At 40.0% G+C, this 20,163-nt stretch overlaps 1 protein-coding gene and 1 pseudogene across 2 annotated transcripts in view; one reads left to right on the top strand and one right to left on the bottom strand.

Annotated features, from left to right (window-relative positions):
- Nucleotides 1-20,163, bottom strand: part of CFAP210 (cilia and flagella associated protein 210) — a 63,757-nt gene that overhangs the window by 26,069 nt on the left and 17,525 nt on the right. For both annotated transcript variants that reach the window (XM_066232903.1, XM_066232904.1), the window contains exons 2-4: nt 17,754-17,980; nt 8,313-8,486; nt 8,024-8,217 (exon numbers count right to left, since the gene is read on the bottom strand). In XM_066232903.1, coding sequence (XP_066089000.1) covers nt 8,024-8,217; nt 8,313-8,486; nt 17,754-17,980 — 595 coding nt within the window. The remainder of the gene's footprint in view (nt 1-8,023; nt 8,218-8,312; nt 8,487-17,753; nt 17,981-20,163) is intronic.
- On the top strand, nt 5,966-6,938 carry LOC136338030 (cleavage and polyadenylation specificity factor subunit 5 pseudogene; annotated as a pseudogene).

The raw sequence follows: 20,163 nt of genomic DNA, 5'->3' as shown, positions 1-20,163 counted from the left end.
ACACAGGAAGACCTCTTTGAGCTGGTGAGAAACCCACAGATAAAGAGCGAAAGGGTAAAATACAGACAAAAGGAGAAGGCCCAGAGGCAAGCAAGGGTTTGGCAGATGCTTGAGGCTTGGAAGAGCTGAAGAATTAGAAATAAGCGCAGGAACTGATGAGCTCTTTGGAAAAGCCTTCTCTACACTGGATCATATACCCATTTTATGTGGTTCAACACACCATGTATGTATATTTGCCAAGATATTTGCCATCATATTCTATGGTTGACCCTTGAACAATGCAGGGGGTAGGGGTATTGACCCCTGTGCCATTGAAAATCCCTGTATAACTTTTGATTCCCAAGACTTAACTACTGATACCCTGCTGGTGACCAGAAGCTTACTGATAAGAGTGGATTAACACATATTTTGTATGTTATATGTATTATGTACTGGATTCTTATAATGTTATAAAGTACCGTACCCCAGATTCTGAAAGGCACTGTGTAAGGTCGGAGGATAATGGGGAAAGGTCAGGCCCGGGAACTTTGGCTAGGACCACCCACAACCAAGCGCGCCAAAAGAAACTTCGCAGGAACCCTTTGGAAAAAAGCAACCGTCTGCCAGCCAGTGAGATTTCACTACATCATATTAGCTCGACCACCGTAGGAACCCTTTAAATATCTCCCACACGGGTCACCACTTGCGACTTCCCTGGCCTCCATCTTTCCTCGGGGCCAGGGAACCTCCCCAGGCGGGCGGGATGCGCGCTCTGTACTCAACAAAGCCTTTTATTATTCCACACTTCATGGCTCCAGCCCCTTCCTTCTCAGTGGGGAAAAATACCTTACATAGCCTGTCTTCACATTTTCCCCTTGAATAAAGTGGTATTATTCAAGAAAGGAATTCCTCTCTTTTCTACCACATAGTCCCCTGTTTCAACTCAGGATAATACCAGTGCTACTACTCCATGTTTATTGTTGGCTTCAAGAGGCTTTCTGAGCTCATCACTATTCCAACTAGTATTTTGAAGTTATATGCATCTTGAGTTGTATGAAATTGACCCAAGAATCAAGACTCAACAGAACACAACTCTGATAATTTTTTTTTTCAGAGACAGAGAGAGAGAGAGAGTCAGAGAGAGGGATAGATAGGGACAGGCAGAAACAAAGAGAGATGAGAAGCATCAATCATCAGTTTTTCGTTGCAACACCTTAGTTGTTCATTGATTGCTTTCTCATATGTGCCTTGACCGTGGGGCTACAGCAGACCAAATAACCCCTTGCTCAAGCCAGCGACCTTGGATCCAAGCTGGTGAGCCTTGCTCAAACCAGATGAGCCCACGCTCAAGCTGGCGACCTCGGGGTCTTGAACCTGGGTCTTCCGCATCCCAGTTCTATCCATTGCACCACCACCCGGTCAGGCTGATAATTTTCTAAATTCAAATATTCATTTATAATAGGTTTACATTTTCCTCTGTTGCCTTTAATTACAGAACTAAGTTTTCTTAATAAATTTAAGGTGTAGGTCTTCTGCAACCAAAAAGAGTACAATTCAGAATTGATTATAGTATAAAGAAGAGGGCCTCAGAAATGTACACTGAAAGCCTTCTCAAAGGGCAGTTTGGCAGTCTTTCTCCAAATATAAAATCCAGGTCCATTTCAAGAAATCTATCCTACATAAAGACATCTTTGCAGAAAAGTTAGGAACACTATAATGTATGCTTAAGGATGTTCACTGAAGCATAGTTAAAAATGGGGGGGATACAAATTTCCCTGAAAAATAATATAGTTAAATAAATAATGGTACATGCTTAGTATATGATATGGTTACTTTAAAAGATGTGACAGATCCATATATTCTGGCATAAAAAGATACACAAGGTATATTGTTAAGTAAAGAAATGAAAACACAGAGAAATATATTGTATAATGTCCAAGTTAAAATATACACACACTTATATAATAAAATAATAAACACATATAATATATTAGACATAATTATAAACATATATAATAAAACATTCTGAAGGGAGAGTTATGAAATTTTTATAATAGCTATTTGAGAGGAGGAAAATGGAACTTAAAGAGACATACATTGAATAGAGTAGCTATGAAGAGCTTTTAAATTTTACTCCAAATTTTGCTGTATTGCTTGAATTTAAATAAACATAGATACATTCACTATTTGCAAACAATTTCTAAAAATAATTTTTTTAATTTTATTTATTAATTTCTAGAGAAGATAAAGAGACAGAAAAACTGGGGGGAGAAGCAGGAAGCATCAACTCGTAGTAGTTGCTTCCTGTGCCTTTACTGGGCAAGCCCGGGGTTTTGGACTGGCGACCTCAGCGTTCCAGGTTGATGCTTTATCTACTGCACCACCACAGGTCAGGCCTACAAATAATTTTTAAGAGTAGACAGATATACACCCAAATGTTAACAATGCCTACTCTGGATCAGAGTTTCTGGTGATTTCTAATTTATTTTTCATTCTGTTTAACTATAGTTTGTAATTCTATAATGATCATGCATGACCTAATGCTGATGTGCAAAATATTTTTTTCTTTGAAAATGGCAAAATGTCCACCAATAGAGTATTGTTTAAAATGTTTGCTACAATCGGAAAAGAAGAAGTAAAGGTATCACTTTTTGCAGATGATATGATCCTATACATCGAAAACCCCAAAGAATCCACAAAAAGACTACTAGAAACAATAAGCCAATACAGTAAGGTCGCAGGATACAAAATTAACATACAGAAGTCAATAGCCTTTCTATATGCCAACAATGAAACAACTGAGAAGGAACTCAAAAGAATAATCCCCTTCACGATTGCAACAAAAAAAATAAAATACTTAGGAATAAACATAACAAAGAATGTAAAGGACCTATATAATGAAAACTATAAACCATTGTTAAGGGAAATCGAAAAAGATATAATGAGATGGAAGAATATACCTTGTTCTTGGCTAGGAAGAATAAATATAATCAAGATGGCTATATTACCCAAAGCAATATACAAATTTAATGCAATTCCCATCAAACTTCCAATGACGTTTTTTAAAGAAATAGAGCAAAAAATCATCAGATTTATATGGAACTATAAAAAACCCCGAATAGCCAAAGCAATCCTAAAGAAAAAGAATGAAGCTGGGGGCATAACAATACCTGACTTCAAACTCTATTATAGGGCCACGACAATCAAAACAGCATGGTATTGGCAGAAAAATAGACACTCAGACCAATGGAACAGAATAGAAAGTCCAGAAATAAAACCACATATATATAGTCAAATAATTTTTGATAAAGGGGCCAACAACACACAATGGAGAAAAGAAAGCCTCTTCAATAAATGGTGCTGGGAAAACTGGAAAGCCACATGCAAAAGAATGAAACTGGACTACAGTCTCTCTCCCTGTACAAAAATTAACTCAAAATGGATCAAAGATCTAAACATAAGACCTGAAACAATTAAGTACATAGAAGAAGACATAGGTACTCAACTCATGGACCTGGGTTTTAAAGAGCATTTTATGAATTTGACTCCAATGGCAAGAGAAGTGAAGGCAAAAATTAATGAATGGGACTACATCAGACTAAGAAGTTTTTGCTCAGCAAGAGAAACTGATAACAAAATAAACAGAAAGCCAACTAAATGGGAAATGATATTTTCAAACAACAGCTCAGATAAGGGCCTAATATCCAAAATATACAAAGAACTCATAAAACTCAACAACAAACAAACAAACAATCCAATAAAAAAATGGGAAGAGGATATGAATAGACACTTCTCCCAGGAAGAAATACAAATGGCCAACAGATATATGAAAAGATGCTCATCTTCTTTAGCTATTAGAGAAATGCAAATCAAAACGGCAATGAGATACCACCTCACACCTGTTCGATTAGCTGTTATTAGCAAGTCAGGTAATAGCAAATGTTGGAGAGGCTGTGGAGAAAAAGGAACCCTCATCCACTGTTGGTGGGAATGTAAAGTAGTACAACCATTATGGAAGAAAGTATGGTGGTTCCTCAAAAAACTGCAAATAGAACTACCTTATGACCCAGCAATCCCTCTACTGGGTATATATCCCCAAAACTCAGAAACATTGATACGTAAAGACACATGCAGCCCCATGTTTATTGCAGCATTGTTCACAGTGGCCAGGACATGGAAACAACCAAAAAGCCCATCAATAGATGACTGGATAAAGAAGATGTGGCACATATACACTATGGAATACTACTCAGCCATAAGAAATGATGACATCGGAACATTTACAGCAAAATGGTGGGATCTTGATAACATGATACGAAGCGAAATAAGTAAATCAGAAAAAACCAGGAACTGTATTATTCCATACGTAGGTGGGACATAATACTGAAACTAAGAGACATTGACAAGAGTGTGGTGGTTACGGGGGGGAGGAGGGAATGGGAGAGGGATAGGGGGTGGGGAGGGGCACAAAGAAAACAAGATAGAAGGTGACAGAGGACAATCTGACTTTGGGTGGTGGGTATGCAACATAATTGAACGACAAGATAACCTGGACTTGTTATCTTTGAATATATGTATCCTGATTTATTGATGTCACCCCATTAAAAAAATAAAATTATAAAAAAAATTAAAAAAAAATAAAATAAAATGTTTGCTACATTTATACAACTTATGGACATTTAAACTGCGATGTAAGGAAATCGCTAAGTTACACATTGGAGAAACAAAGTGGTTAGTGGACACGGTACAGACTCTTTACTGAATCCCCGTTTTGTCTTTTCCTGTTTGCATTGATCAGCTATTTAGAAAAGTGAAATTGGCCCTGGCTGGTTGGCTCCATGGTAGAGCATTGGTCAGGTGTGTGGCTATCCCAGGTTTGATCCCCAGTTAGGGCACACAGGAGAAGCACCCATCTGTTTCTCCACCCTTCTTCCTCTCCCCCTACCCTTCCCTCTACTCTTCCCCTTCCCCCTTTACTCTTTCTCTCTCTCTCTTCACCTCCCACAGGCATGGTTTGAATGTTTTGAGCAAGTTGGCCCCAGGCACTGAGGATGGCTCCATGGAGCCTCCCCCTCAGGTGCTAAAAATGGCTAGGGTGCCTAGCTACCAGCAACCAGCACCAGATGGACAGAGCATTGCCCCATAGGGGCTTGCCGGGTAGATCCCAGTCAGGGCACATGCTGGAATCTTTCTCTGTCTCTCCTTCTCTTAGTTGAAAAAGAAAAGCACAATTATATACAATAGGACTCCCTCCATATAGATAATAGCTACTTTTAAAAAGAGATCAGGTTTTACTTCAATTTACTAACATGGCAAGAGCTCATGACATAGTGGTAAATGAAAAAAAAATTTAAGAAAATGGTAGTTGATCCAAATCCATTTTATAAAATGTGAGTATACCCAGGAAATAAAAGTCTGTATCAGTGGAGTAATGATTTCCAGGGGCCGTGGGTGGGGGATAGAATTTAGTGCAAAAGGGCTTGATGGAATTTAACTGGGGTGATGGAAGTGTTCTGTATCCTGATTTGGGGGTGGTTATATAGCTCTATGCTTTTTATTTACTTTTTAAAGATTTTTTATTTATTCATTTTTATTAGAGAGAGAGGGGAGAGAGAGAGAACAGGGGGAGGAGCAGGAAGCATCAACTCCCATATGTGCCTTGACCAGGCAAGCCTAGGGTTTTGAACCAGCGACCTCAGCATTCCAGGTCGATGCTTTATCCACTGCGCCACCACAGGTCAGGCTAGCTCTATGCTTTTTAAAAGATAAACAGTATTAAATGTACCTTATGCCAGTGGTCCTCAACCTTTTTTGGGCCACGGACCGGTTTAATGTCAGAAAATATTTTCACGGACCGGCCTCTAGGGTGGCACAGATAAATGTATCACGTGACCGAGACAATTGTCAAGAGTGAGTCTTAGATGGATGTAACAGAGGGAGTCTGGTCATTTTTAAAAAATAAAACATCGATCTCCTATTAATGGCGGGCAGCGGCTGTTGAGTGGGACGCAGACAACTGCTGCCCGCATCGGGAAAGTCTCCCTGCCTCTCCCCCTTTCGGTTCGCCGCCAGTGCTCGCCAGCATGTCGGTGGTGCCGCCCAATCGCTCGCAAACTGGCTGGCCCCGGGGGGTCAACCAGTTTGGCAACAAGTACATACAGCAGACCAAGCCCCTCACCTTGGAGCGCACCATCAACCTGTACCCTCTTACCAATTATACTTTTGGTACAAAAGAGCCCCTTTATGAGAAGGACAGCTCGGTTGCAGCCAGATTTCAACGTATGAGGGAGGAATTTGATAAAATTGGAATGCGGAGCACTGTAGAAGGGGTCCTGATAGTACACGAGCACCGGCTACCCCACGTGTTACTGCTACAGCTGGGAACAACTTTCTTCAAAATACCTGGTGGGGAACTTAACCCAGGAGAAGATGAAGTTGAAGGACTAAAACGCTTAATGACAGAGATACTAGGCCGTCAAGATGGAGTCCTACAAGACTGGGTCATTGATGACTGCATTGGCAACTGGTGGAGACCAAATTTTGAACCTCCTCAGTATCCATATATTCCAGCACATATTACAAAGCCGAAGGAACATAAGAAGTTGTTTCTGGTTCAACTTCAAGAGAAAGCCTTGTTTGCAGTCCCTAAAAATTACAAGCTGGTAGCCGCACCGTTGTTTGAATTGTATGACAACGCCCTGGATACGGACCCATCATTTCTAGTCTCCCTCAGCTCTTGAGCAGGTTCAATTTTATATACAACTGAATTCCTGCACCATGGAGAAGTACAAGAAGCCATCTCTGAGCACAGCTCCGCACAGTGTGGAGTAAACATGGTAGACAGGTTTTTTGTTTTATCTTTTTCCCAACCCCGAAATCACCACCTGCTTCCTATTGTTTGAATAGTAAAGTTGATATAAAGAACTAGGTAATGGTGTAAACAAATGTGATGTTTCATTTGCTTTTGTTTTTACTCATGTTTTTTTTGTACATTAAAGAAAGTGGACTTCTTTCTTAAAAAAAAAAAAAAATCGTTCAGACTTACATATAAATAAAATGGAAATAATGTAAGTTATTTAATCTTTCTCTGTGGACCGGTACCAAATGGCCCATAGACCGATACTGGTCCGCAACCCGGGGGTTGGGGACCACTGCCTTATACGATAATAAATCCAACCCCTTCCACCATCACTATCAGAAAAGGCCTATATAGCTGTATACCAAAACAATAATTGATTATTGTGGTAGATTAGATTATTACACCAAAAGGCTCTCTCTCACTCCCTACTTCCATGGGAGTCTTCCTCTGTTCTACGGTTGGTTAGGCTTAGCCAGGGGACTCGCTTTAGACTCTTGATAGGCCATGTATTTCCTTGACCTCTGGCTTTGGGTTTAGCCATGTTCCTGCCAGCTTGGGCTCATTCTCTTGCATCTCTGTCACTATCTTAAGAAAAGCTTCTCCCAGATTGCTGCTGTCACTTCCTCTTGGACTTCAGAATGAAGACACAACAACAAGCAAACCCAGCCAGTCCTGCAGTTTGAAGAAAAGCTGCCGGGCAAGCCCAACCAATCCACAGACACATGAGAAATGAATGTTTATTGGTGAATGCCACTGGATTGTGTGGCTGGTGTTTTCGCAGCATTATTGTGACAATAGTAACCAATATATTGCCTCTGGGTAAGGAAGTAATAATGATTTTTAACCTCTTTCCCTGTATTTTTTCTTACTAGGTATTTTAGCATGTATTGCTTTTTGTTGTTTTAATTTTTCCATTGATTGAGAGAGAGGAAAGGAGAGGGGAAGGGGGCTGAGAGAGAGAGAAGCACCAACTCACTGTTCCACTTCGTTGTTCCATTTGGTTGTGCACTCATTCGTTGCTTCTCCTATGTGCCCTGACAGAGGATCAAACCTGTGACCTCGGTGCACCTTATCCACTGAGCCACCTGGCCACGGTGGCAGGATTACTTTTATAATCAGAAGAAAATCTATCTCCACAATGAGAAAAAGACAAAGGTACAAAAAAGGTGAGTTATCCATACATACTGTTTTAAATGATCATTGGCAAGAGCCATTCTATCTCTACGTCGTTTTTCTGCTTTTTCTTGTTCTTCTTTAAAAGCTTTTTCAATGTTGAGTTTCAATTGTTCCTCCCATTTTTTATCTGATTTTATTCTACTCTTTTGGAATTCAATCTGCGCATTACGTTCTTTCATAACTCTACTAAGGAGAAGTCCTGACTAAAAAAAAAAGAAGCAGTATATTAAAAAAACAAAGTCTAATTATGTATAAATATGTTAAATATTATATAAATATGAGAAAACCCAAATAGTACATGAAAGTGTTTCACTCTTTCCGTCTGGTAAAATTGTTGTTGCTTTGCATATTCAATGGCCTTTTTCCTTTCTCCTTGTTTGTGTATTGCTTCCTCCACATCAAGAATCTGTCTTTCTGCCTCTATTTCTTCATCACGCTTCTTTTTGGCTTCAAGTTTCTGTTTTCTCATCCCCTACAAAAGAAGACAAAAGCAGTCTGCTGTTTTCTTTTTTTTTTTTAGATTTTATTCACTCACTTTTAGAGAGATAGGGGAAAGAGAGAGGAAGAGAAAGAGAGGGAGAGAAGGGGGGAAGAGCAGGAAGCATCAACTCCCATATGTGCCTTGACCAGACAAGCCCAGGGTTTCAAACCAGTGACCTCAGTGTTCCAGGTCAATGCTGTTTTCATTTTCCAATTAAATTTTACAAAATTGAATAATAAAATGTAATAATTTGAGCTTTTATTATTCATCTTAATTGTACACAGTGGGGCAAATGTAGGTTTACAGTTGTTTATATTGGAAATAATACAAATAACTAATAAATAATTATATAGGAAAAAACTGTTTCATGCACTCAAAACTGTAAACTTACTTTTGACCCAGCTTAAATGTACACTTATCATTACATTAATAAATAAAATATGAGGTTACACTCATGAGCTAATTTTTAATTAAATATTTTATGTAGGTAACAAATTTACATGGTTGGAAACTCCAAAATAGTATAAATATATACAGTGAAACTTCAAATTTTTTAATATATTTTAGTGAAAGGAAGGGAGGCAGAGACAGATTCCCACATATGTTGAGACCAGGATCCACCTGACAAGCCCATCAGGGGGCAATGCTCTGCCCATCTGGGGTCCTTGCTCCGTTGCTACCAGAGCCATTTTAGCACCTAAAGTGGAGGCCATAGAGCCATCCTCAGAGCCTGGGGCCAACTCTTTTTAATTGAGCCTTGGCTGCAGGAAGGGAGGGGAGGGGAGAGAGAGAGAGAGAAGCGAGAGGGGGAGAGAGGGAGAAGCAGATGGGCGCTTCTCCTGTGTGCCCTGACCAGGAATTGAACCTGGGACATCCACATGCTGGGCCGACACTCTACCACTAGTCAACCAGTCAGGGCCCTCCAATCCTAAATTCAACCTGCAGTCTCTAAGATAACCACTATTAGTTTCTTGTGTTTACTTCTAAAGTTCCTTTATACATTTACATAATATATATTAATACTTTTTTAAAAAAATCAGCAGTAGCATATTTAATATGCTCTTCTACATCTCTGAGGAGTCCACCCAATGCCTCATGTCGGATGAAGTCTTTCTTCTCCTTTATGGGTCACACTTCCTATGTCTTCAGAAAATCATACGTACCCTGAAATACTGAAGATATTCTATGATCGACTTTTAAGAGTTTTACTGTTTTGCTTTTCACATTTAGGTCTTTAATCCAGCTGAAATTCATTTTTGTATATTTTATACCATAAGGGTATCCTTTTTATCTTTTTCATATGCCAGTTATGTCAGTATTAGTTATTGAATTCCTTTCCCTTTTGATTTGCAATGACATTTCTATCATATGTCAAGTTTCCATATATAACATGGGATTGGTTCTAGGCTATCTCTTCTGATCTATTTTTTTTTTTTTTTTTAATTTTTTTGAAGTTGGAAATGGCGAGGCAGTCAGACAGACTCCCGCATGCATCCGACTGGGATCCACCCGGCATGCCCACCAGGGGGCAATGCTCCGCCCATCTGGAGCATTGCTCTGTTGCAACCAGAGCCACTCTAGTGCCTGAGGCAGAGGCCACAGAGCCATCCTCAGCGCCCGGGCCAACTTTGCTCCAATGGAGTCTTGGCTGCAGGAGGGGAAGAGAGAGACAGAGAGGAAGGAGAGGGGGAGGGGTGGAGAAGCAGATGGGCGCTTCTCCTGTGTGCCCTGGCCGGGAATCAAACTCGGGACTCCTGCACGCCAGGCCGACACTCTACCACTGAGTCAACTGGCCAGGGATTCTGATCTATTCTTTTATCAATTTCTGTGCCTATTTTGCAGTTTGTACTACTACATTTCTACTACATTTACTACAGGTCTTCTTTTATGTAAATATATATAGTGTGGCACTTCTGCATAAAAAAAAATAGAAGGCATATTCCACCCCCTATTCCTGTATGGACCAGGGGTTTATTTAGAGTATAATTTACATACACCCTTTTGATGTATAGCTTTACAAATGCATAGTCTCTTACAGAACAGTTCTATCCTTCCCAAAATTCCCTTAGCCCCTATTTACAGTGCTTCCCTCCTCTAGAATATGAGCACTGTTCCTAAAGCAAGGCACAACAAGCTTTCTGTCCCTTTTCATAAAGAAATAACATAGGCCCTGGCTGGTTGGCTCAGTGGATAGAGTGTCGGCCTAGCTTCTGGATGTCCTGGGTTTGATTCCCAGTCTAGGCACACAGGAAAAGCGACCATCTGCTTCTCCAACCCTACCCCGACCCCCTTTCCACTCCAGCAGCTATAGCTAGATTGATTAAAGCACATTACCCAGACACTGAGGGTGGCTCCATGGAGCCTCCACCTCAGGTACTAAAAATAGCTTGGTTGTGAGCATGGCCCCAGATGAGCAGAGCATCAGCCCCAGATGGGGGTTGCTGAGTGGACTGCCAGGTAGATCCCGGTCAGGGTACAAGCAGGAGTATGTCTATCTCTCCTTCTCTTTCTTGGAAAAGAAGATAAATAAATAAATAAATAAATAAGCAAATAAACAAATAAATAAATAACAGACATATAGTGCAACAAAGTAAAGAAGGATGCAATTTTTTTTTTCCATTTTTCTGAAGCTGGAAACAGGGAGAGACAGTCAGACAGACTCCCGCATGCGCCCGACCGGGATCCACCCGGTACACCCACCAGGGGCGACGCTCTGCCCACCAGGGGGCGATGCTCTGCCCATTCTGGGCGTCGCCATATTGCGACCAGAGCCACTCTAGTGCCTGGGGCAGAGGCCAAGGAGCCATCCCCAGCGCCTGGGCCATCTTTGCTCCAATGGAGCCTCGGCTGCGGGAGGGGAAGAGAGAGCCAGAGAGGAAAGTGCAACGGAGGGGTGGAGAAGCAAATGGGCGCTTCTCCTGTGTGCCCTGGCCGGGAATCGAACCCGGGTCCTCCGCATGCTAGGCCGACGCTCTACCGCTGAGCCAACCGGCCAGGGCAGGATGCAATTTTTTTAAGGGTGATAACTATCTGGATATCGGGACAGATATTATGCTTGTATGCAGTTTTAATAATTCTATAAGAAAATAGGAAAAACCTGACTGATGGTGGTGCAGAGGATTGAACATTGACCTGGGTCACTGAGGGCCCCAGTTCAAAACCCTGATATCAATGGCTAGAGCACAGGCTCATGAGCTTGAGTATGCAGTTGCCACTAGAGCATAGGATTATCGACATGATCCCAAGGTCCCTGTCTTGAGCCCAAGGTCACTTGCTTGAGCCCAAGGTCACTGGCTTGAGTAAGAAATCACTGGCTTGGCTTGAGCCCCACCCAGCCACTCAATCAAGGCATGTAAGAAAAGCAATCAATAAAAAACAAAAGGCCCTGGCTGGTTGGCTCAGTGGTAGAGCGTTGGCCTGGCGTGCAGGAGTCCCAGGTTCGATTCCCGACCAGGGCACACAGAAGTGCCCATCTGCTTCTCCACCCCTCCCCCTTTCCTTCCTCTCTGTCTCTCTCTTCCCCTCCCGCAGCCAAGGTTCCATTGGAGCAAAGTTGGCCCGGGTGCTGAGGATGGCTCTGTGGCCTCTGCCTCAGGCGCTAGAATGGCTCTGGTTGAAACAGAGCGACGCCCCAGATGGACAGAGCATCGCCCCCTGGTGGGCAGCCAGGTGGATCCCGGTCAGGTGCATGCGGGAGTCTGTCTGACTTCCTCCCCATTTCCAGCTTCAGAAGAATACAAAAAAAAAAAAACCCCACAAAAAACCTAAATGAAGCAACTATGAAATGATGCTTTTCATCTCTCCTCCCCTGCTTCCGTTCTTTCTCTAAAAATAAAGAAAATGCCCTGGCCGGTTGGCTCAGCGGTAGAGCGTCAGCCTGGCATGCAGAAGTCCCGGGTTCGATTCCCAGCCAGGGCACACAGGAGAAGTGCCCATTTGCTTCTCCACCCCTCCGCCGCACTTTCCTCTCTGTCTCTCTCTTCCCCTCCCGCAGCGGAGGCTCCATTGGAGCAAAGATGGCCCGGGCGCTGGGGATGGCTCTGTGGCCTCTGCCTCAGGCGCTAGAGTGGCTCTGGTCGCAACATGGCGACTCCCAGGATGGGCAGAGCATCGCCCCCTGGTGGGCAGAGCGTCGCCCCATGGTGGGCGTGCCGGGTGGATCCTGGTCGGGCGCATGCGGGAGTCTGTCTGTCTCTCCCTGTTTCCAGCTTCAGAAAAATGCAAAAATAAATAAATAAATAAATAAATAAAAATAAAGAAAATAAAAAAAAATTCTGCCTCTCAGTGCCTAAAATGATATAGGAAAGTGAGTGGGGGAATGAGAATATTTTTTCCCCCAGGTGACATAATAAAAGGAGTGAAAAAAACACCTCCCCACCTTGTAATAATTTTACACTCATGTACATGGAACTAACTATGGGCTATACTGTACCTCTTAGATAGGGAATCTAGCAGAAGCACAGAGAGGAGCAGAGCAAAGACACTGTAGTTCTCCAAAGAACAAGCAAGAAAATTGATAGATCTGAGGCAGATGAGAAGAGGCCACCTTGATTCCTCAGTTTCAAGTCCTGTCTTTCTGTGCAATCTTTCATGACAATAAAGAACACTACCTTGATACCAAAACCAGACAAAAACATTTCAAGAAAACTACAGACCAATATCCCTCATTCTTTAAGATGTTACTTATTAATTTTATGAGGGAGGGCGGGGTGAGAAGTATCAACTCATAGTTGCTTCACTTTAGTTCTTCATTGATTGTTTGTCATATGTGCCTTGACTGGGCAAGCCCACGGTTTTGAAACAGCAACCTCAGCATTTCAGGTAGATGCTTTATCCACACTGTACCACCACAGGCCAGGCAATATCCCTCATTAACATAGATGCAAAAATTAACATTTTATCAAATCAAATCCATCAAAATGATAATATATCATGACCAACAGAGTTTTATCAATCAATGTAATTCAACATATAACAAAATAAAAAATAAAAATCTCATTATTACCATACTAGATACACACACATGCCCCCGCTAGTTAACTCAGATGGTTAGAGCATCATCCCCATACACCAACGTTGTGGGTTCAATCCCTGGTCAGGGCACGTAGAAGAATCAACCAATAAATGTATCAATAAATGAAACAACAAATTGATGCTTCCTCTCTCTCTCTAAAAATCAATCAATAAATTTTTTACAATTCAAAAAAATAGATACATGCAAAATAAAGCACTTTAAAAAAATCTAACCATTCCTGATTTTTAAAAAAGTACTATTTAGAGGCAGAAGGCAATTTGTTCAACTTGATTAGGGATCTATGATAAACCTATACCTAAACATCACACTTAAAAGTGAAAGAATGAACATTTTAACCTTAAGATCAGAAAAAAGGGGCCCTGGCCAGTTGGCTCAGTGGTAGAGCATTGGCCTGTATGTGGAAGTCCCAAGTTTGATTCCTGGTCAGGGTACACAGGAGAAGTGCCCATTTGCTTCTCTACCCCTCGTCTTTCTCTTTCTCTCTCTCTCTCTCTTTCTCCCTACCCCAGCCATGGCTCGGTTGGAGCAAGTTGGTCACAGGCACTACGGATGGCACCAAGGCCTCACCTCAGGAGCTAAAATAGCTTGGTTGCTGAGCAATGGAGCAACAGCCCCAGATGGGTAGAACATTGCCTAGTAGGGGGCTTGCCAGGTGCATCCCAGTTGGGGAGCATGCAGGAGTCTGTCTCTCTACCTCCCTGCCTCTCAATTAAAAAATAATATCAGAAAAAAGGATTTCCACTCTTAGTGCATCTATTCAACATTGCCTTGGAGGTTTTGACCAGTAAAATAAGGCAGGAAAATAATTTAAAAGGCATCCCATTGGACAAATAGAAGTAAAATGGTCTGTACTTTCTGACATCATGATTGTAGAAAATCTGATAGAACCTACAAAAACTTCTAGAACTAATAAATGAGGTTAGCAAACTTGCAGGATACAAGATATAGAAAAAACTAATTGCATTTCTCTAGCTAACAATAAACAATAACATATTGAAACTCTTAAAAATATCACTTACAATAGCATTAAAAATATTAATTACTTAGGGATAAATATGACAAAAAAATTAGTAAGACCTGTTTGTGAAAACTATAAAACATGGCTGACAGAAATTAAATAAGACCTAAATAAATAGATACTGTGTTCATGGGTCAGAAGACACAATACTGCCAAAATGTAAATTTTCTACAAATTGATCTAGAAATTCAACATAGTCTCAATGAAAATTCCAGCTGTTTTTTCTTTTTAGAAAGTCACAAGCTGATGGGAGGGGGGTTGGGAGGATGGATGGAAAGGTGAAGGGATTAAGAAGTACAAATTGATAGTTACAGAATAGTCATGAGAATGCAAAGTACAGCATAAGGAATACCGTCAACAATACTGTAATAGCTATATATCATGTCAGACAGGTATTAGATTATCGGGGTGATCACTTCCCCAACCACCCTGATAGATCTAATCACTACATTGTAAACCTGAAACTAATATTGTTTGTCAACTATAACTGAAAAATACAGACATTATTAAAGAGTCAAAAAAAATTCACAAGCTAATCCTAAAATTTATAAATAAGTGCAAAGGACCTAAAAAACCCCAACAAAACAGGCCCTGGCCAGTTGGCTCAGTGGTAGAGCATCAGCCCCGCATGTGGAAGTCCTGGGTTTGATTCCCAGTCAGAGCACACAGGAGAAGTGTCATCTGCTTCTCCACCCCTCCCCCTCTTGCTTCTCTCTCTCTCTCTCTCTCTCTCTCTCTCTCTCTCTCTTCTCCTCCCTTCCTGCAGTCATGGCTAGATTAGAGCTTGTTGGCCCTGGGTGCTGATGATGGCTCCATGCCCTCCGCCTTAAGCGCTAAAAAATTGCTCTGGTTGCAACAGAGCAAGGGTCCCAGATGGGCAGAGCATCGCTCCCTATTAGGCTTGCTGCATGCAGGAGTCTGTCTCTGCCTCCCTTTCTCTCACTAAAAAAAAAAAAAAAGACAAAACAAATTTGAAAAAAAACAACAAGGACTAATATTACCTGATTTAAGACTTATTAAACCTATAGTTCTCAAGATAGTGTGTTACTGGAATAAAGATAGATCAATAGATCAATGGAACAGAATGGATAGTCTAGAAATTTCCCCTGAACATATATGGACATGGATCTTTAATAAAGGTGCAAAAGTCAATTTAGTGAGGAAAAGTACAGTCTTTTCAACAAACTGTGCTGAAACAATTGGATATTCCAATGCAAAAAAAAATAAAAAAATAAACTTCAATCCACACCTTACTTTATATAAAAAGAAACAACTGAAAATAAAGCATAGACCTATATATGAGACCTAAAATTTTTAACTTAAATACAGGAAAAAAAGTCTTTGTGATCTTGGGTTAAGTGAAGATTTTTTAAGATAAGTCATAATAGAATGATCCATACACAAAAAAACTGATAAACTGGACTTCACTAAAATTAAAAACTGCTCTTTGAGACACACTATAATGAATTAAAAAGCCAAGCCACAGACTGGGAGAAAATATTTTCAAATCAAATATCTAATAAAGGACTTTTATTTATAATATGTTTTTAAAATTCTCTAATATCAATAATAAATTTAAAAATGGGCATAAAATTTGAACTGACATTTCACAAAAGAAGATATAAGGATGGAAAATAAGTTCATAGAAAGATGTTCAATGTTATTGTAACTAGAGAAATTCAAATCAAAATTACAATGAGATACTACTTCATACCTATTCAAATGTCTATAATCAATAATTACAGGCCTGACTATGTTGGCGCAGTGGATAGTGTTGACCTGGAAATGCTGAGGTTGCCAGTTCAAAACCCTGGGCTTGCCTGGTCAAGGCACATATGGGAGTTGATGCTTCTTGCTCCTCCCTGCTTTTTCTCTCTCTCTCTAAAATGGATAAATAAAAATCTTTAAAAAAAAAAGATTAAAGAAAAGAATTATATTAGAATATCTGACCATAGCAAGTTGGCAAGAAGGTGAAGGACACAGAACTTCCATACATTCCTGGTGGGAATGTAAAAACTACTTTCAAAAACAGTTTGGACCCTGGCCAGATAGCTCAGTCGGTTAGAGCAGTGGTCCCCAACCCCAGGGCCACGGACCAGTACCGGTCCGTGGGCCATTTGGTACCGGTCCACAGAGAAAGAATAAATAACTTACATTATTTCTGTTTTATTTATACTTAAATCTGAACGATGTTTTATTTTTTAAAAATGACCAAATTCTCTCTGTTACATCCATCTAAGACTCACTCTTTACGCTTGTCTCGTAAGTTCGACAATTATATTTAAAAATACCACAGTTTTTATGCCGGTCACATAATTTTATTTTGTGAATTTATCCGTCCCACCCTAAAGGCCGGTCCGTGAAAATATTTTCTGACATTAAACTGGTCCGTGGCCCCAAAAAGGTTGGGGACCACTGGATTAGAGCATTTTCCCGAAACGTGAAAGTTGCCGGCTCATCCCTGATCAGGGCACATTCAGGAATAGATCAACATTTCTATCTCTCTCTCTCCCTTCTTCTCTCTAAAATCAATACTTTAAAAAAAAAAAACAGTTTGGAAGTTTCTTACAAAGTTAAACATATATCTATCACATGAGTTAGCTATTCTACACTAGCTGAAGAATATTTATTTACCCAAGAAAAATAAAAGCATATGTCTATACATAGACTTACACATGAATGTTCAAAAGCAGATTGATTTACAATAGCCAAAACCTAGAAACAGCTAAAATATCAACATTTGGTTGATGTCAAACCATCAACAATTGAGCAGATAAACAAACATGGTATATCAATACAATGGAACAGAACTCTGCAATAACAATGAATGAATAATTGATATATACCACAACATGAAAAAGTTGCATGTTGAGTGAAATTTATAATAGAAAGGAAGTCACTGGTTGTCTAGAGACAGGAGAGGAAGGCCAGTGTGAGACGGAGTGAAATGGTCAATGAGTAAATTTTGTGGGGTGATGAATATGTTCATTTTCTTAATAACAATGATGGTTTCAGGGGTATACAATATGTCAAAACTTATGAAATTGTACATTTTAAATATGTCTAAATTATTGTATGTCACTTATACCTAAATAAAACTACTAAAAATGTGTTTCAATGCATTTTTATATTTTACATGTAAAAATATAAAAGAGTGCTAAGAAAAAATAGTGAGCTTATGTACTTCTGGGTGGTAAACACTTACTGCGTATGTATTAGTCCAATGTTTGACCACTTCTTGGGATCTGAGATGCATTTCTTTCTTTGCCTTTCTTTCTGCACGAAGGCTTGCTGCTTGTCTTGTCAAGCTGTCAAGGCTATCTCGAATCCTTTCCCACTCATTGTGTGGAATCACGATGACCTGCTGGAGATCTACTTTGCTCGGTAGAAGAGCTGGATAGAGAACTTGATCTTCTTCAGAGTTCTTTATTTCTAATCAAGTTTAAAAAATGAGTATTAAAGATTTTCAAGAAGAGTTTGTGATATTTTTTCTAGACACTTCAATATTGGCATGATATCTAGAAATTGTTTCAAACCATAATTTTATTCTTATTTTAAGAACAGCTGGAATTAAGTGGAAAGTATACAAGACCTTGAAATTAGAAGACATAGATTTGAGTCCTTGCTTGATTATTTCCTTACTTTGTAAACTTGGTATCAACATCTTTAAAGTTGAAATCAATAATACCTACTACAACAGGTTGTTATAAAAGCACTTTTCAAAGTTAACCAAGTAGCAATTTATAAATGGATGACTTTGGGGTGTTCATCTTTGGGACTGTAGACATTGTAACTGACTCCATTCAACCCCTTCCAAATTGAGTACCAGCAATGTAATGTGGAGAACTGACTATGGTTTCCCAGGGTGGGCCTCATTATTTTAAGAATACTTGCATCTCCCTTGCCAATAATTATTTCTGTAATAAACAAATACATAGGAGAAGAGGTTTATTAGAAATTTTTAGAAGTTTCCTTGTTCTTCTGGTAAAGACAACTGAGAGTGATTCTTGAGCTAGATATGAACAAGAAAGTGTGAAGGCCAGACAGGCAGCCATAGTATGACCACAAGGGGAAGCAGTTTTATATGAAGCTGTTATTGTGAACTGCAAAGAGGAAACAAAGGAAGCACCTGGACCATTGAAGATCTCACTGTGCTGCTATCAATCAAATCAATACGACCTGAAGTCTGGAGTTCCAGTTATACAGGGTGGGGCAAAAGTAGGTTTAAATTTGTGAGTATACAGACAGAGTTTATTCTTGTATTATTATTTAGTAATTATTATCATATTTTCCACACAAACAAATGTAAACCTACATTTGCCCAATATCTATGAGCAAATAATTTTTTTTTTTTTTAGAGAGAGGAGAGAGAGAGAGAAAGGGAGGAGCAGAAAGCATTAATTCATAGTAGTTGCTTCTCCTATTTGTCTTGACTGGGAAACCCAAGGTTTCAAACTGGCGACCTCAGCATTCCAGTCCAACGCTTTATCTACTGCGCCACCACAGGTCAGGCTAAATCTCCTTATTTTTGAACATGATTGAGTTGGGTATTCTGTTATATGAATTTAAAAGCATCCTAAATGACATCATGGAGTTCATAACAATTTCTTTCTGAGAAATACCCTTTTAATCAAGAGATTCTTAATTATAAACAACCAATGTCACTCTAGCTACTTTAAGCAGAAAAGGAATTCATTAAAGCAGGCGTCAGAAACCAATGGCTCACGAGCCAGATGTGGCTCTTTTGATGGCTGCATCTGGCTCACAGACAAATCCTTAATAAAAAAATAATAACATTAAAAATATAAAACATTCTCATGTATTACAATCCATTCATTTCCTACCACTCATGTTCATGGTTGTGGGTGGCTGGAGCCAATCACAGCTGTCCTCCAGGACAACACCAAATTTTTATTGGATAACGCATAATGTACATGGGTCGTTGTATGGCTGTCATGGAATTACATTTTAAAATATGTGGTGTTCATGGCTCTCTCAGCCAAAAAAGTTCCCGACTCCTGCATTAAAGGATACTAAGTAGCCTACTGTATCTCTGAGAGACAGAGTCATCCTTGGAAGCTATACATGGGAAATATCACACAAATTACATCAGGAGGTTCTACTGAAGGCTCATGTTAAATGGCATTAGGTAGATACCTCAATTGGCCCCGCAAAATTTGCTCCACTTGATATTATATATCTAAACCTTCATCAATGTTTCCCCTGAATCTGGTACAATTTTGCTGCCACAATCTCCATAAAATGGATTCAACAAGCTGTTTGCTTCCTCATATCACTTTATTCAGAATTTAAACTAATACATGAACAATTGATTGGTCTCATGCCTGTAACCTAGCTGCAAAGGGAGGCAGAAAAAATGAATTCTACCTTCCACTTAAGGAGGTAAAGACTTGTAATGAGGGAAATTCACCAAAATAAAAAATTCATTTGAATGATGGTTAGTGGCCACAGGCACAACCAAGCACACTGCATAAAAGGGTGTATTGTGCAGTGCTGGTTAGCTCAATCGGTTAGAGCACAACCCAAAATGACAAGGTTGCAGGTTAAATCTCCGGTCAGGACACACATGAGAAGCAGCCAGTGAATGCATGACT

The sequence above is a fragment of the Saccopteryx bilineata genome, chromosome 5, assembly GCF_036850765.1.
Source record: "Saccopteryx bilineata isolate mSacBil1 chromosome 5, mSacBil1_pri_phased_curated, whole genome shotgun sequence".
Classification (NCBI taxonomy): domain Eukaryota; kingdom Metazoa; phylum Chordata; class Mammalia; order Chiroptera; family Emballonuridae; genus Saccopteryx; species Saccopteryx bilineata.
The sequence above is the reverse complement of the archived record's forward strand: the minus strand, read 5'-3'. Positions and strand labels throughout refer to the sequence as shown.